At 46.2% G+C, this 17,702-nt stretch overlaps 1 protein-coding gene across 1 annotated transcript in view; it reads left to right on the forward strand.

Moving 5' to 3' along the window:
- Positions 1 to 17,702, forward strand: part of LOC306738431 (STE20-like serine/threonine-protein kinase) — a gene marked incomplete at its 5' end in the record, with an annotated part of 20,010 nt that continues 2,308 nt past the window's right edge. The window contains 17 exons of the mRNA XM_079220280.1: positions 1 to 150; positions 1,505 to 1,669; positions 3,999 to 4,047; positions 5,076 to 5,225; positions 6,714 to 6,786; positions 6,948 to 7,142; positions 7,270 to 7,351; positions 8,467 to 8,598; positions 9,002 to 9,763; positions 9,841 to 9,971; positions 10,157 to 10,280; positions 13,132 to 13,311; positions 14,943 to 15,072; positions 16,402 to 16,526; positions 16,666 to 16,857; positions 16,986 to 17,111; positions 17,207 to 17,320. Coding sequence (XP_079076406.1) covers positions 1 to 150; positions 1,505 to 1,669; positions 3,999 to 4,047; positions 5,076 to 5,225; positions 6,714 to 6,786; positions 6,948 to 7,142; positions 7,270 to 7,351; positions 8,467 to 8,598; positions 9,002 to 9,763; positions 9,841 to 9,971; positions 10,157 to 10,280; positions 13,132 to 13,311; positions 14,943 to 15,072; positions 16,402 to 16,526; positions 16,666 to 16,857; positions 16,986 to 17,111; positions 17,207 to 17,320 — 2,880 coding nt within the window. The remainder of the gene's footprint in view (positions 151 to 1,504; positions 1,670 to 3,998; positions 4,048 to 5,075; positions 5,226 to 6,713; positions 6,787 to 6,947; positions 7,143 to 7,269; positions 7,352 to 8,466; positions 8,599 to 9,001; positions 9,764 to 9,840; positions 9,972 to 10,156; positions 10,281 to 13,131; positions 13,312 to 14,942; positions 15,073 to 16,401; positions 16,527 to 16,665; positions 16,858 to 16,985; positions 17,112 to 17,206; positions 17,321 to 17,702) is intronic.

The following is a 17,702-nucleotide window of genomic DNA, read 5'->3' on the forward strand; positions in this document are numbered from 1 at the left end:
ATGTCGTTCTTTAATTTCCGCAAGATATTTAAATTGGGTGCCGAGAAGAAGAAGAAGCAGTACGAGCACGTGCGCAGAGATGAGAATCCGGAGGAGGTATGGGACATCATCGGTGAACTGGGAGATGGAGCCTTTGGAAAAGTGTTCAAGGTAGGACTTTGTCTCCTTCAGCGCTTCTCTGAGTGGCCTTCCCCCTGTTTCTTCTGTCCCCTCAGACCGGCACACCTGCTCTGGGGCACAGGTGCTGGTGAATATGACGCGCAGGTCCCTCCTACCTGTCTAACCTCTCTCCCTTTTTGAAGTATGTGTACCTGTGACATCCACATTGCTTTAAACTGGACTTCTTCACTACATGGTCTCCATGACAAATAAAGCTATGGAATAAACCACCAACTAACATCTATTTTCAAATAGCTGACCCAATATCAAAGCATCGATGACAAGGGTTGTTTGGTTTGACCGCAGTGCGTTGCTGGATCCAGACGCTTCATTTGCATGAGTGACAGTAAATGTTATCTCGCAGGAGGGCCCGACCAAGTCTGATACCAGGAAGTGTGCAGCGAGGCAAAGACTGTTTGGCTCTTTGTTGCCAAATGCTATTTCTAGACGCTTTGAAACAGTTGGACTTACCCGAGTTTTCAATCCGGTGTTATTTAGTATCATACTTTGTCTAAGTCTAATCTTCTTGCACAACGATTTCATCACATGGTGCCAATTTTCCAGCATTCCAACAGGCTGGGCTCACATGAACTAGACCGACTGTTGAAGAAAGAAAAGAAAGGGGGGAAGTACCAAAAGTAATCCTTCACCATTGTGATTCTATGGTTCAAATGTGTCCCACAGGCGGGGACGTTTTAGAGTAAAGCTGAAGGAGATCTACGAACAGTAAACTGCAGTGTTGTGTCTGAGCGTTGGGTTGCGATGCCTCCCTGCACTGATGCAGCATCCCAGGGATAGTCCTCACTGTTCATAGTGAGTCCAAGTGAAATATGTCTGCTTTAGCCCCGATGAGTAGATTATGTGGGTGTATGTGTTTTTTAAACGGCGTTTATGGCAGGTCATCGGGAAGTTGCTGCATCCCATATCTCCGTTGAGCACATCCTGCCTACAGAGAAGCTCAAAACAAACAGGAGGATTTTCCACTCAAACAAGACCTGTCTACCGTCCCGCTAATTTACCCAGACCTACAGCAAAGCCAACTGGGTTTATTTTATGTTTTTAGATCCTCTCAATGTGTGTGTGTGTGTGTGTGTGTGTGTGTGTGTGTGTGTGTGTCTGTGTGTCTGTGTGTCTGTGTGTCTGTGTGCACGTGGCATTTGTTGCAGGTCTGAGGTCAAGACAACTTTTAAGTCCAACATAAACCAAGTCTTCTGAGTCTTTAACATCACATGTGTTCAACCTGAGCAGGGAAATGTTCTGAACTAGAGCCGAGCACAAGAAAAGAAAGATTTAAGACTGACCTGAATAACCCATACAACCGACTGATAACGTTCTCATCCTACAGGCCCAAAACAAACTGACGGGAATTCTAGCTGCAGCCAAAGTCATTGACACAAAGACCGAGGAGGAGCTGGAGGACTACATGGTGGAGATTGAAATCCTGGCCTCCTGCGACCACCAAAACATTGTCAAGCTGCTCGATGCTTTCTATTATGAAGGCAAACTGTGGGTGAGTAAAGGGGAGAGCTATCTGAGCCGACAATGTCCTCAGTGTCAGGGTTGTGAGTGAGTTGAAGTATCACCTGTGAGGGTGAGATGTAGCGGGAGAACGACAGACATCAGCAGGGACTAAGGAGTTGTACGGCTCTGCCTTACAGATGGGTAGAGGAGCTCAGACATCCAGAGGGAGCTCTGAGTAGAGTAGATCCTTCACGTCTAAAAGTTCCAGCTGATCAGGATCGTGAGAGGGTAGACCAAGAACACACTGGAGGGATCATACATCTGGTCTGGTCTGGGAACCCCTTGGGGCTCTCAAAGGGAGAGCTGGAAAATGTTGCTGGGGAGGTCTAGAGTGCCTTGCTGCCACCCGGCCCCATATAGGATAGGAAGAAGAGAATGGATGGATGGACTATACTATTATCGCAAGGCTTTATGAAAGTTCCTTCACCTTATCAAAATGTTGAGGGCAAAGTTCACATGAGCAGCAGAAACAAGCAGCTTTTCGAGCTGTTAATCATCACACCAGTTTATAATCCCTCCACTGTGGATTTGAGCTTCTTCTTCTTTTTTTATGCCTTTTGTTTGTCACTTCTTCCACATTTGTTCATCTGTTGTCTTTAAAAACTAGTTTGTCTATTCCCTAGAACACACAGTCTGAGTTTGAGCTGTTTAGGGGCATCGATGTTGTGGTGTAGACGTAGTGCTTTTTCACCTCGGCCCTGGAGAAAACCTGTGTCAGCAGCTAGGGTCTCTAAACGTGAGGGAAGTGTTCATAAATAGATAAACTGTGTGTGTGAGAGAGGAACTCTATGAATCTCTCACCACTCCAGTAACACACTCACTCGTGCAAGTCAGTACACAAGCATCACGGAAGACAGTGGAGTCTTTATCAAGTCTGCTGATTACCTGAGTATTTAATTTCAGTGCTCCTCCCTTTTCCTCCCCATTGTCTAACGAACAATGGCCGTAGCCTGATCGAGGTTGTCTGTTGATTTTAATCTTGTCCAGTGTACCACCTGATCCTCCTGGAGAGAGTGTCCAGGACATTTCCTCCTGGAGATAAAAGCCTTCATTCCACTTAACCCCAGAAAGTTGACTTACTTTAGAACTGCATACTAAATTGTGTCACCCGTTGACTGTAGTTTCCAATTTCAGTTGCACAGCAACAAGTTTTTCTGTTTTGCTAATGTAGGTGAGGTCACACATAGTCTCACATCCTCCTTCTGTGTGCCACATGAATGGATTAGTAGATCTGTGGGTGCACACTTCTCCAAGTGTTTGTGTGAAGGAGAGAGGAAGCCCCGGCTCTGGGCCCGGCCCTGACCCCGTGGTGAACAACCACTGTGGGGCCCATTGTAGAACAGCAGAGCCGTTAAAACAACAGCACGCCTACAGAGAAACACTAGAATTGTGTGTGTTGAATAGCCAAGACTGTTCTGAGACTAAGGGCTTTTTGTTGTTGTAAGTAGAAAAGCTCAACTGAATAATGGAATGCCATTGATTCTTGATCAAAAGTTAGTTATTTTTTAAGGAAATACCCTCTTAGAAGATTTAATAACTTTCCATTTGAAATGCAGGCTGACCCTGTAACATAAGCCGGGGCCTAAACCAAAGTATCAGCCACAATTAGTTACTCAATGGTTGCAAAATAGCAGAATTGCGGGCTTTACTTCCTCTTCCCTAATGTGTGACGTTTGGCTCAGTGTTACCCAAATATCAGTGGAGAGGATCAAGGGCTTAATTAAGACACTCTGCTCCAGATGCTTTACCTTACCTGCTAATCATACTCTCACTGCCTCAAGTGCTGCGTCCATGGAACCTTTAATCCTATTTACAGAACAAGGCCGAGGTCTGGCCATATAGCTAGCTCTGCACCGAACAGCTGTGTGAAACCTTTTCCACAATGTGGCCCCTAACTGGGCCAATCCTCTTACATCAACAGCCGCACCGAAAGCTCCTAAATGGCTCGGCGTGTTTCATTCATGCAGGCCGGGTGGAGGTTCATTCTCAAGTTGCGTTAGTCGAGTGGGTGGGTGGGTACATGATGGTGAGAGCCCGTTGAGTTTTGTACAACGTATACAGTGCGTGTTCCTGCAGAGGCGAACGGTTCTCTCTGAACCGGAGAACCTTCCAGACGCTCACTTAGCTTTGACTGCATTCAACCACAGCGTCGCTGCCTCATGACTGGCCTGCGCTCTCCTCCGCTTCACATTGTTGTTGCCCAGCTCATCGCTGATCTCCTAAATACTGAACATTAAATAAAGAAAGCTGTTTTACATGAACAAACATGTGTTGAAAACCACATTGACTCTGTGTTTCCTCCGCCTGCATGTTGGCAGATCCTCATTGAGTTCTGTGGTGGAGGGGCTGTGGACGCAGTCATGCTAGGTGAGTCAGCACTTCCTCTTTGCATACAGGTCAGAATGTCGAAAAGGAAACTGTTGTCAAAGCTGAACTAAACAGCACAGTGGAAATATACACGGTCAGTGTAAAAGGCTTTAACACACCGGGACGGTGCCATCAATCACGTTGTTTGTTCACTATATAGCACAAAAACATGGAGGCGGCAAACCTTATTATTCCTTTATACCTTGACAAAGACAGCGCAGGCCAGATCTACTCCTTCCCTTTCACAATAATGGCCCCATACATATAGACTGTAACTGTTTGCCAGAGGGAAGTCAAATTCACTCAGAGTGGTTAAAATGGTCATTTCCAGGCCTGGAAAAGTCCTTGAAAAAACATAAAATCCCAAAGGTTTTGTAAAAGTCATGTAAATGTGTTATATTCATGTGTTCATGTCGTTCATTTACACTGAGTTTGAAATAATTAATATGCTTTTAAAAGAAAGACGCTCAAAATATAAGCAGGCATACATACAGGCATCTATATAAATGTTTATTATTTTAGTCAAACTATTGTCTCTCATTCATTTGTGTCATGTAAGGTTTACTGTATGCTTTGGAATTCTCATTGTTAGTTTAAATATTACATTTACTCACTTTTTCATGTAAACACCCAGATTTCACAAAATGTTTGGTCATGGAAATTTGGTTAAAAGTCATGAAAATCCATTGGTGAAAATGTGTCTGAACCCTGTGAAAGGAAACTCTGAAACCGTTTCCAGTCGCTTTGAACTACAGTTTAGCTCAGGGTCAATAGGCTCCTGGTAGTTGGTCCTCTGCCTGCATGAATCTATTCAAACCTTTTATTGAAATTGAGGTCTAGTCGTTGCGCGCCCCCCCCGGTGTGTAAAGGCCTTAAGACATCAAAAGACCACACCCACGATACATTCCTTGTTCATTAATACAGTGGATGTAGCTCAGCTCATATAACCGGCCAGGATTAGGTTGAATGTGTGTGTGCGCTCCACAGTCAAGAATTCTAAGCGCGCGTCTTTTCGTGTGATCTTGTAGAACTGGAGAGACCTCTGACAGAGCCTCAGATCAGGGCTGTGTGTCAGCAGACTTTGCTGGCCCTTGTCTACCTCCACGACAACAACATCATCCACAGAGACCTGAAGGCCGGCAACATCCTCCTCTCGCTGAATGGCGACGTCAAGCTGGGTAAGGGCCAAGTTTAAATCCACCTGTTAACGCCAGGAAGTCCAGCTACAGACCCCGGAACTGTGTTCCATCATACCCAGAATGGATATGATTCAATCCATAGGTGGCTCCATGAAGACAACAAGACAATCCCACAAAAATGTACACCATAATCTATGTCATACATATATTGTCTTTTTTTACATTTTCCTGGTTCAATTATTCAGTTTTTAGTGTTATACTTTTCTAAGGAACAAACCATGAATGAGTTCACATTCTAGCCTTTGGCCATAGTCTCTACGATGTTGACTCAGGATTGATCTGCTGTACAGCAATCATCCTTTTACAACATGCAGGCCAAACACATTCAGTAATCTGAGTGGAGTGTTTGTTCTCGTCAATCACACAAACACACACACGCACAGGCCTCTCCAACAGAAGCTCTGTATCGAGTCTGTGTGTCATGTGGTGCGAGAGAAACAATGTTCGCACTTTTAATGCAAGAAGCTTACCAGACCCCCATGATCCTTTAACGTGACGTTACTCTCTGTGAATGTGAGACAGGCGCAAGAAAATAATGTGGTGACCTTATCGTGTAAAGTATGATTTCCAGAATGACACCCAAGTTGTAACAAAATGGAAAATGTCAGTGGCATATGGCAGTTTTTTAATGTCAAATGTGTTTTCTTTTTGTAGCTCTTCACACCAGACGATAGATTATTAGGTACAAATGGAATCAATCATTTAAAAACCAGACATCAGATTTGTAACGGCAGAGATACCTTGTCTCAAGCACAGGTCTAATCTTTAGCCCTGGATCCCAAATCTCCCATAATGCAACTCAATAGTGTTAGACCAGGGGTTTAACTAATCTCGATATGTGCACTTTTTTTTATGAAGGATTCATGTCTGTGTGTGACTGGATAGAAGAAAATGTCAGTGTGTCTGGGGTTTACGACACAAGATAAGACGAGATCCAGCTCTCTTCAGTTTTCTTTTGATGTGTGAAATCAGTGAAATACCCCTTTTTTTTAAATAACTGACCTCAAACTGCACAGTTTTAAGGCAAAAGTGAAAGTACTGCTGCATGACCGTAGCAGACATCGTAATAAGTGGTGAGCGGCATGCACAACAGCAGTCGTTGCTCGGTGTGTAAACAAGTGTGTATCCAACAGCAGATGCAATGACGCAGCCGTCTTAGAGGGGCGTGAGTCACTGGTAGATGGAACAAGCTCAGAGAAATAGCACACAGCAAGCATTCTGTCCAGTGACATAACACACACACACAGACACACACAGAGGTGTCGTTACTCACAGACGAGGCATGATGTCGTCATGCAAAATGCTAAACCGACTGTTCTAACGGCACGTGGTGTCCTCGCAGGCCGTGTTATTTTGTGTTCTTTTCACACACCGATGAGATTGCAGTCTGTTTTTCATTTAGTTTGGGGAAAAAAATGATGACAGTGGTGTCCCACCGACAAATATATGGTTTGCCTTGTCTTCCAGCTGACTTTGGTGTGTCTGCCAAAAACACAAAAACCCTGCAGAGGAGAGACTCTTTCATTGGGACGCCTTACTGGTGAGTTGAACACCAAACAAAGCATGTTTTGGTAGTCAGTGAAAACCCTTTTGTCATGAAAGAGGTGAAACTGGGACTCCCTATCAGTCGGTCTTTCTTTGTCCATCGAGCAAACATGAACTCCACATCTCCTGTCGGTGACTTTCCTTCCGTCCCTCCAGGATGGCTCCAGAGGTGGTGATGTGCGAGACATCCAAGGACCGTCCGTACGACTATAAGGCTGACATCTGGTCCCTCGGGGTCACGTTGATAGAGCTGGCACAGATTGAGCCGCCCAATCACGAGATGAACCCCATGAGGGTCCTGCTGAAAATAGCCAAGGCGGATCCTCCGACCCTGATGCAGCCGTCCCGCTGGTGAGTCACAGCGTGGAGAAGGCCACTGGTTGTGTATTGGTTTTGCGTAACTCTTCATAATATTGATGTGCAGAGATCTTTAATGGAGATGAGTAATACGTTTTCTTTTTTTCTTCTTTCTCTTCAGGTCCCCAGAATTCAGTGATTTCTTGAAGCGGTGTTTGGACAAGCATGTGGACAACAGATGGAACCCCACACAACTGCTACAGGTACCTTTCTCTTGAACATTCACACAACCTTTTCACGTAAATCGTGCATAATGTTCGTAAGCATTGGCCCAATGGGCCACCAAGCCCTTACGTTTGGTGACCAAAGGTCATTTATTCTAATCTGACCCGTCGGAACCATCTGAGAAGCAGTTTGGAAAAGGACAGTTCTTAATTGACACTAATACAACTAGTTTTTATTCTCTAATAGTCTATTAGTTCACTTTTTTTCTCTCCCTTTTTTACACCTTTTTATTAAGAGTAATCTCTTTGAGACACGCAGTCTTATTGTCAGGAGAGAGCTGATGGGACTTGCTGGTCAAGAGTTAAGGTCGATCTGTTCCCCTATCAGTTCCCTAGCCCCGTAGCCTGGTCTTCCAAAGTTTACTAATAATCCTCGTTCCCATGTACCAGCTGCCACTCAGAGCGTCAAGCAGCCGAGTCCTAGAGGACATCTGTTTACCTGTCCAGGTGAACCGAGTGTCCTGGCGAGACTGACACTCATCCCTTTGTGCCTACGCTGACGTCAGCAGTGCAGCTTTTCTTTTTAACGGTTTAAGGTGCTCGTCGAGTTAGAGCCACTTGTTTACAGAGCAGCAGCAAGGACACGTCCATACACACACACAGAGGAAATACATTGGAACGCTGCAGCTACAGGATTGTTCTGCACAGAGGACGACCCGATGGGCTTGAAAATCCAACATAGCGGTCTTCTGCCAATGAAGGTTTTGATATCGAAGAAGCTGCATATTCTCAGGCCAACGATAGAATATGTGCAGCAGATTTCTAAGCCGAAGAAGGTGAGGTAGTCTCTTTGTACGCAACGAAGAAGTTGATGGGTTTATTTCCACAGGGAGGGTAACAGAAGGGAGCAGGAACGCCGTGTGGTTTTTCGGATGTTGTGTCTTATATGGTCAAAAGGGAACCGTCTGTTGTACTGTGAGTAATTTAATTCTCAAGGTCTATTGGATTAGTTGTCTGCGGGGTGTCCAGTCTTTCCGGCCGTTGCTGTTATTGCAGCGGGTAAAATGTTCCAACACACGGCGTGAACTGGCTGTTAACGATGGAGACGAAATCTTTATCACTAATCTAGTTATTGTGAACTGTCTTCTGCGCAGCATTCCTTCGTGTCCAGCGTGACGGACAGCCGGCCCCTGAGAGAACTCATAGCGGAGGCAAAGGCTGAGGTCACGGAGGAGATCGAAGACCACAAAGAGGAGGAAGAGGAGGAAGAGACGGACGCCCACCTGGTGTGTAGTCGTTTACAAAAATCCCTTTGCAAAAGAAGCGTGCTAGTGTTTATGTCTTTTCTTTTCCAGAGCTCAGATGGTAAGTTAATTGATCAGCATATTAAAAATGGTTTCATCTGCCACTGCTTTGATAGTTGGTTGATCATATCATTGTAAACTGTATTATTTCTGGTTTTAATAATTTAAAAAAATGCTATTTCAGTACAAAATGTTGATAAATGATCACCCAGTCTTTCAGAAGGCCTTTTACGATAATTATGTTATTAATTTATCATACGACATATGGACATGACCTCGGTCATCTTTGCTGATTCATGATTCAACATCGACGTAGTGCACCCCTGTTGTGTTCTATTTTAAGGTAAACTAATAATCCTAATCTCTTTAACTGTCACTGCTTCAGGGCCACAAGCGCGCCCCCTCTGATGTCAGCGTCGCCAGCTCAGAGGATGAGAAGATCCCCCTCTCTCCCTCCAGCCTGGAACCGGTCCCTGAGAAGGTCGAGCCTGCTGTGCCCACAGCCCGACCCACTGCGCTCCCTGTGGCCAACCACGTGCTGGACACTAGCTTTGTGGAGGAGGCCGCCTCCCCGGGAGCTGAGGACACTTCAAACTCTCCAGATGAGGACGGAGAGCTGGAACACAAACCAGTGGAGGAAAAGCCCCCAGAAGCAGGAGAAGATGTTGCCTCCCCAGAATCGGAGACCGAACCAGAAGCACCGGCCAAGGAAATGCAGCAGCTGGAGATTGCAGTCGAGGATGAAAAGGAAGTGGACACGTCGGAAGTTCCGGCTAATCCACAGGCCGGCACAGAGGGTTCAGAGGTCCCTGAGGCTCCTCGGGAGGAGAAGACGGCTGTTGTGGAGGAGCCAAACACACCAGCCGAGGAGCAGGAGGAAGAGGAGGACCGGTACAAAAATCTCAAGGTGACACTGACGCTACCAGAGCAAGAGGAAGTTGTCCCAAAGCAGGAGGATGGAGAGAAGCCCACAGAAAAGGAGAAGATGAATGCAGAAGATGAGAAGACGGTTCCAGACCAAGCTACGGATGACAAAGAGAGAGATTCTGACTCGATGAGCAGCTCAGTTGCAGATAACAGCAGCGTCGACCTCAACCTGTCCATCTCGAGCTTCCTGTCCAAAACAAAAGAGCCGATCTCCGTACAGGTAACACTCGCAGTCCACACACTCGAATATCAGCAGAGCCACAGATCCCTCCGTGAACACGTCTTCTTTTCCCCCAGGACAACAAGCGTCAGAAGAAGACGATGAAAAAGACTCGAAAATTCATTGTGGATGGAGTGGAAGTTAGCGTGACGACATCAAGGATCATCACTGACAATGATACCAAGAACGAGGAGATGAGGTTCCTGAGGTATTTATTCACCTGCCTTCATTTGTATAGTGTTCAACTTGACTGACTGAGGAGTTCCTGTCGCCATTTCAGGACTCCATTAGAGGCCAAGCCCGTTCACCACTCTGAACGATACACAGAATGAACCTAATTTTCTCTTTCTTTTGGCCCTCTTCTTTCTCTCCTCTCTCCCGCTTCCTCTCCAGGCGCCAGGAGCTGAGGGAGCTGCGTCTCCTGCAGAAAGAGGAGCAGCGGGCTCAGCAGCAGCTCAGCAACAAGCTGCAGCAGCAGAAGGAACAGATCTACCGGCGCTTTGAGCAGGAGACCACGGTGAGTCCCTCATCAAGAGATTTATGGCTCAGATGCATCCAACCAAACGGCAGTTTTATCCTCCAGCCACCGATTTAATATTCATTGTAGTGAGTTCTTTCTTCAGCTGGTCTGTTTAGTCATGCTTCCCATCATTCTCTACTTGTGACGTAGTTCTGGTCATGGCAGGAAAATGAGGCTTAGTCAGAATGTACCAGCTGTTAACAGTCATTCACAAACTTTGTCTCATTAAAATGTCCAAAAGTGGCTAAACCTAGCTGTGGCTCTGAGGAGGAGTGGGTGTTCCAATCTGAAGATCGGCAATTCGATCCCCAGTTCCTCTAGTCCATGGCGATGTGTTTAGGCAAGAAACCTAACCCCAAAATGTGCCACCAGGGGTGTGACTGGTTAACTAGCCCTGATGGATAGTGGCCCCTTCCATTGTAATGAGTACAAGTCCACTTACTACTTATATTATACGTATGTTAAGTTTTGTAATTGCATCATCTCAAATGTTTCAAACAATGTTCAAACCCAGAGGAATCTGTAATTCTAATCAAGGTAACGGTGCGTTTCATTTGGTCGCCTGTCAGTGGCTTCATATCCTCTTTGTTTAGTGTCATAAACTGACCTCTTGTCCACTTTTTAGGTGACATTTGTACCGCTTCAATCTGTGTGTTACTGGTTTCAATCTACGGGTCTGTTTGTTTTGAAGAGGAGGAAATCTCTGTGGTTAAAAAATAATAGTAAAAACTCCAGACTGGTGAATACTCAAGGAATGCTAACGGAAGAAGCTAGCTGCTACAAAACCACTCTGCGTCACCACCTCACCACATTCAGTGTTTTGTTATGGTTTTGATTGGGAGCAGCAGAACATTACATTGTGCATTTAAACTTTAGCACCGCTGCTTAAATGTTGTCAGGACTCTCAGAGCTGCAGGATGACATCCTCAATCATCAACCAGTTATCATGGTTCCACAAACAGCCAATGGGGCAACTGTGACTCAGTGTTAGAGCGAGGTCGTCCTTCAATCAAAGAATCGACGGTTCGATCCCGGCTCCGCTACTCCATATCAATGTGTTTGGACAAGACACTTAACCCCTGTCATCAGTGTCTGAATGATGACATGTAGTGTTAAAGTGCTTTGAGTGGACGGAAGACTAGAAAAGCGTGACAATTACAGTCCATTTACTAATGGGATTCTTCTATTTTATTTTTGATTATTACAGAAAATAATCTGTGTCAAACAACCGTTTATGATACTTGAAGGTTTTGTTCATCAAGATAATCATCCCAAATGAGCAGCGTGGTGTTTAAGGTAAGAAGCTATCGTTAGTCTGTAAAGGAACTCCACCCAGTCGCATGACCTCACGTCTCCACCACTCAGCTAAAGGAGGACTAGTGTTCGGTTGGTAATTGGTAATTGAACTGGAACGCTTCCTGAAGTTGGATTTCCACTTGGGGCTCGCTGGAAGCTGTTTGAGGTTAGAGGGATCGAGCCAGGCGGCTAAGATTAAAAGGCTGTAGTAATACTCAGTTTGTTAGCACTTGTGTCTCATTAAACCAGGCGTACACACAGTCCCACTTCTATCTATTGACGCATTGCTTACGCATGGCATTCGTTGGTATTGCTAAACTGGCAACTTGTGGTACTGGAATGCAGTATCATCCCCAGCTCCGATTTACTAGGTTTATGGAATGCAGCATTATTTCAGGCATCTGTTCGGCTCGCTGGAAGCTGTTTGAGGGCTGTGGGATGGAGCCAGACGGCTAAGATTAAAGCAAGGCCCCACAGAGCATGTGGGAGAACCAGAGGGAGGGCGGGAGGTGGGATGGCCCGCCTCCAACGTCCTCACACCGCTGGATGTGCAGCCTCCAATGGGCTCTGTGGACCTGGCTCTCCTCTCAGACGCTAGACGGCCTTTCCCTCAAGGTTTCTGACATATAGGAAGATATAAAGAGATTTGTCTAAGCGAAACAAAAACACTATGATTCTTAGTTTAAGGTTATATTATACACTGATCAAAACATAGTTGTGTAAATTATATTCCATTGCTGCCAAATACTGGCCATAAATGTAACGCAGTGTTCCTGTAACCCTAACTCTTACCAAGCCCTTTGAAAGCTCTTCCCATGGGAGGAAGTCGTTCTAGTGGTGCAGCTTTTGCTTCAGGTGTTTCTAGAAACCAGAAGTATCATTAACCGTGATAACCGTTTCATCTTGTGTTCTACTAGCTGCTGTTTCTGACGGCTTGCACCGTGAAGCTTGTATGCATTGGACACATGTCATTGTAGCTTGACTATCTGCATCCACTTGACCAATTACCTCATTTAGCTCTGATATACATATTATGAGTCTATTGGTATCTGACTTACTTTCCCATAATAAATGAATGTCGGCATTCCAAACCTTCTTATGAACATTCAGTCGCGTCACTTTTTTTGGGGAGGTTGTTCAACGCTTTTCACAAAACTGCTGGTGAAGTTGTAGTTGTGTAACGGAACATTTTTACCATCTCGATGCTCGGGAGCAGCAGAAGAAACGGGGCTGTGCATGGAAAGACGTCACTCTGTGGTTGTTAAACGGAGGTTTGCTTTGACTCTCTGCAGAAAGTAAAAAAACAACCAGATGTAGGAAAAAGTGTGAAAGGCGATGACTCATCCGAGTGTGTTTTCTTCCACTGCACACAGATCCAGGTTTTCCAGGGCAAACTGTTCATGTTGCTGTGTGAAGGAGTCCCTTCTGTTGTCATTACTTGTTGCAAGTAACTGTTGCGGGTGTAGAAATGGTATTTTTCTTCACATTTGAAGCTTCTATTGAGGGTCAGATAGATTGATAAAACTGTTCTGCACCTCCCCGTGTCTTACAGAGTAAGAAGCGTCAGTACGACCAGGAGGTGGAGAACCTGGAGCGGCAGCAGAAGCAGACCATCGAGAGGCTGGAGCAGGAGCACACCAACCGGCTCCGGGACGAGGCCAAGCGCATCAAAGGCGATCAGGACAAAGAGCTGTCCAAGCACCAGAACGTGCTGAAAAACCGCAAGAAAGAGGTTAGCACGTTCGACGTGTCACGCTGAATGTCCTTTCACTTCCCTTGGCACTCATTTAGACGCGTAAGGAGGGTGGGAGAGCTTGTACATGTCCTATTTATAGTAAGTTATTTTGACACTTCCACACACACAAAAGCCTCTCTGATCTGTCTTATGAGTGTTTGCATAACCATCGTTTAGCCGCACAGGAGCTAAATGAGTCTGCGCTGCCACTTCTCATGTCAGAGTGTTAATTCAGCCATGGCTTCCTTCTCATTTGATTTATTTCTGTTGCTTACGGCCGACACGGGGCCAACGGGAAGGGGGACTTTCTCCAAAGCATGTGACAAACGCTATCATGACACGTATCAAAGAGGATATTATCCAAGTCCAGCCGAGGGAGGTAATGAGGGCCCCGGTTTGCTGTGACTTTTGAACTTTGACACACACACACACACACACTCTGTTCCTCTCAGCTCTTCCTTTCGGCCTTTTGTTGAAACAGACTTCCCAAGTATGCGAGGGCAGCATGCACGGCATGCGGCAGATATTTCTTCTGCCATTTGATGCCGTTGTTGTGCCTTTTCCAAACCTTCCGCCTACCCGAGTGTGCTGTGCCCCGTCACAGGTTCAGAGTGTGTGTTCAGTGTTTGTGTCGATGTGTAGGAGGATAATCACTGTGATTATGGGAGTGGCCCATGTCGTGATTCAGTCCTGTTCACTTGTCCTCTTGCACCTTGTCCAACACTCCCATACAGGTTGCAAGTGAAACCCTTATGGTCCTCACATTTGGAATCTCTTTCTCGTGTCTCTTAAAGCATGACTCACTACCCTTCAGACTACACACACCTTTAATAGTACATTAGTACAGGCCCACACCAAGCCTAACGTGGTGCTGTGCCATCGACGAAGCACACCGAGAGAAATGTTTACTGCCGACAAAGAAACGCTGCAAACTGTGGCGCTTTTTGTCCACAAGCGTTGCAGCTCATGCGAGAACATTCTGGAGTTCTGATCTCAACGTCAGATTCAGAGAACTCTCTGAACTTCACACTTCAACTGTGTGAGTTAACACGGTCTGTAAATCAGCGCGTGTTCATGAGAAATATAAATTATCATGATTTAACAACCCAATAATTCCCTGTAAGGCTCCACTTCCTGCCCCACATGTCCTATGTTGCCGTTTGGAGACGTGTGTCGATAGAAACCTCGATGGTGCTTTCTGTATTATAACTGAGCTCCACACGTCAGCTTATTGCTGTGTGAGCCGAGCCAGGTAGGCCGGATTAATGTGACAACAAGCTGGGGGACGCTCTTTATTACCTGTTATTACTGTCTGCTCCTTCAGCTCAAGCTGAGCTTAGCCTGGGGTGAACTTGGCAGAAAGCCTGTAGGCTCTCTCACTCTCTCTCTCGCTCTCGGCTGGCCTCATAAAGCCTATCCAGCTTAATGTATGGATAAAGGTTTCTGTGTCAAAGTTTCTCACTGATGAGGCTAAGATTTATTGTTATTAATATTACGACGAGAATGATTGTCGTTATTATCATAATTACTGTGGATGGAGGGCACTCCATGTGACATGTTGCTGTAACTTGTAGATCAGCAGCCTCTTCCTGTGTTTCCTCCTGTAATCTCTGTCCTCCTCCATCCAGGAACAAGAGTTCCTTCAGAAGCAGCAGCAGGATCTGGACACGGCTCTGAAGAAGATCATCCAGCAGCACAAGCACGAGCTCGCCACCATCGAGAGAGACTGCCTCAACCACAAGCAGCAGCTTCTCAGAGGTGAACATGAAACCTGGCCAGGGGAGCAAAGAGAGATTTAAGAGAATGATGCCGTATGAGGCCCAATGTTTCGTCAAGAAATGTGTTTTGTAGAACTCGTACCTAGGGTTGGGTACCAAGAACCGGTCCAACACGTCCGGTACCTACCGGACCGAAAAGCAACGCAGATTTCGGTGCTTCCTTCCGGTGCCTGAGCCGATTTAAATACTTTTTTTTTTTTTTTTACACTACTCTGTAAAGTTGCACGGTATATAGTAAAGAGTTAAATAGTAAATAGTTAGTATACTAAAAGAAGGTAGCGCGGTGCCCGCACGCTAAAAACGATTATTAAAATAGCGCGGATCAGAGCGCACTCGCTGCTCTGCTCTCTGTCCGCCTGCATGCAGAGCGGGGCTCGAGGGGGCGGGGCTTCCAGCGCTCACACACGCGCACACAGAGATCGCTGGAGACACGAGCACGAGCTTTTGAACGTCCGTCCTCGGCTTGATGGAACAAATCTCTCCAGTTGATATTAATGATGACGTGTAGTCCAGTAAAGCAGCAGTTTTAGGATCCAACAGTGTCTGAGTTCTGTTGCACACGGTTCCATCAGGCCACCTGATTGAACTGGTGTCTGTTCTTTTTTTAAATATATATTTTTATAGTTTGAAGTTTAAAAGGTTTGAAGCTGTAGTTTGAAGCGTGTTTTGTATGTACTTATTTATTTATATCTATAGTATACTTTAAACAGTTAATAATATTGTTCAATTTGAAGAAAAAAAATTGCCTTGGCAATAAAAAAGTATCGGTTCAGGCACCGGTATCGGTCTAGCACCGGTATCAGAAAAAACCCAAACAATACCCAGTATTGTCCAGTCCTCTCGGTGTGGTAGCAGAAGGTTTGGTGCAGAATAAAATGTAAGGATCTCCTTCATAGTCAGATTAGCAGTAAACAAGCCTGAAACATTCTCAGCCCAGACAACAGGACTGCAGCCTGCCGGCAGGTAGCACTGCCTGAGTCTTAATCTGTGCTTAACATGACAGACGCTGCACGAACAACACTTCTGAGAAACACTCACTGAGGGTGTAACTGTGTTTAGGAGCCTGTCGAGGGCTTTCCCTGGGAATACAGACCGGCCGATGGTTCAGAGCTAAAAAAAAACAACCTGAAACCTCATTAGTAGAGTTGATGTTGTCAAACTGGAGCATTCAGGCAGTGGAGTCTTCTGCTCCGTGTCACTGCAGGTCATCTAGCAATCCAGAAAGAGGCGTGACATGGAGGAGACGTTCGTCTCCAGTACGCCTGTGAACGCTTCCTCTAATCAGTTAGCTCTGTCTTTTGTCCACTAGCACGGGAGGCTGCCATGTGGGAGCTGGAAGAGCGCCATCTGCAGGAGAAACACCAGCTCTTCAAGCAGCAGCTCAAAGACCAGTACTTCATGCAGAGACATCAGCTGCTGAAGAGACACGAGAAGGTACAGGCTGCTGAAGAGATTATCCCCCCAACCTCGGGGTGGCTCTGTTCCCGTCACAACCTGAGCATTGAAAAGTGAAAAGTTCCTCTGGGAGCTCCACCCCCTCAATGTTCTGTGTCTGCTTGTGTGGCTTGTGCAGGAGATGGAGCAGATGCATCGCTACAACCAGCGTCTGATCGAGGAGATGAAGAACAAGCAGACGCAGGAGAGAGTCAGGCTGCCGAAGATCCAGCGCAGCGAGGCCAAGACCCGCATGGCCATGTTCAAGAAGAGCCTCCGCATCACCGGAGCTGCCATCACCATCGAGCAGGAGAGGGAGAAGGTCAAACAGGTGACGAGTGTACTTTGCTGGGAAATGAAATCACCCCTTTTGGTCTTCTATTGGATGGAAAGCCAGGACCAAAACCGTCCCTTCAAAGTACGAGAACCCGGAAGCCTAACGGTGTCTCTGTTCTCTAGTTTGCAGGCCAAGAAGAGAAGAGACAGAAGAACGAGCGGCTCCATCAGCATCAGAAACACGAGAACCAGATGAGGGACCTGCAGCTGCAGTGCGACGCCAACATCCGAGAGCTCCAGCAGTTACAGGTAGAGATGACGCTGTTCTCATCCACGCATCACGTGCCGTCCCGGACACGAAAACACGTTTCATGCGCCCGCCTCCCTCCCTGTGTGCCTTTCAGAACGAGAAGTGCCACCTGCTCATCGAACACGAGACCCAGAAGCTGAAGGAGCTGGACGAGGAGCACAGTCAGGAGCTGAAGGAGTGGAGGGAGAAACTGCGACCCCGGAAGAAGGTAGAGTACCTGTTCCTCCCGATAAGATACTCCTCTCTGGATGTGAATAATGACTGATGGGGTCAAAAACTGAATACATTGATGCAGCGTCGGGAAATACACGAGGGCAAAGGGCAAAACTGCCCCTAAGAAATATAATGTTGCCCCTGATATCACTAGGAGAGGGGCAAAAAATGCCCTTACAATTTCCTCTAATAATTATGATAATTTAATGAACTTAGAAATGTAATGAAATTAGAAATGCGCCGTCTGCGTTTAAATCAACCGTCTGGACTTCCTGTCACTCGTAGCGCTGCTGCTGCACAGCTGTTGCGCAACACACAGGACAACATGCGCGACACTGCGCTGGTCAAAGACGTTAGAAAAAGCATCAAACTGGCTC

This window comes from Taurulus bubalis (genome assembly GCF_910589615.1).
Source record: "Taurulus bubalis genome assembly, chromosome: 6".
In the NCBI taxonomy this organism is placed as follows: Eukaryota; Metazoa; Chordata; class Actinopteri; order Perciformes; family Cottidae; genus Taurulus; species Taurulus bubalis.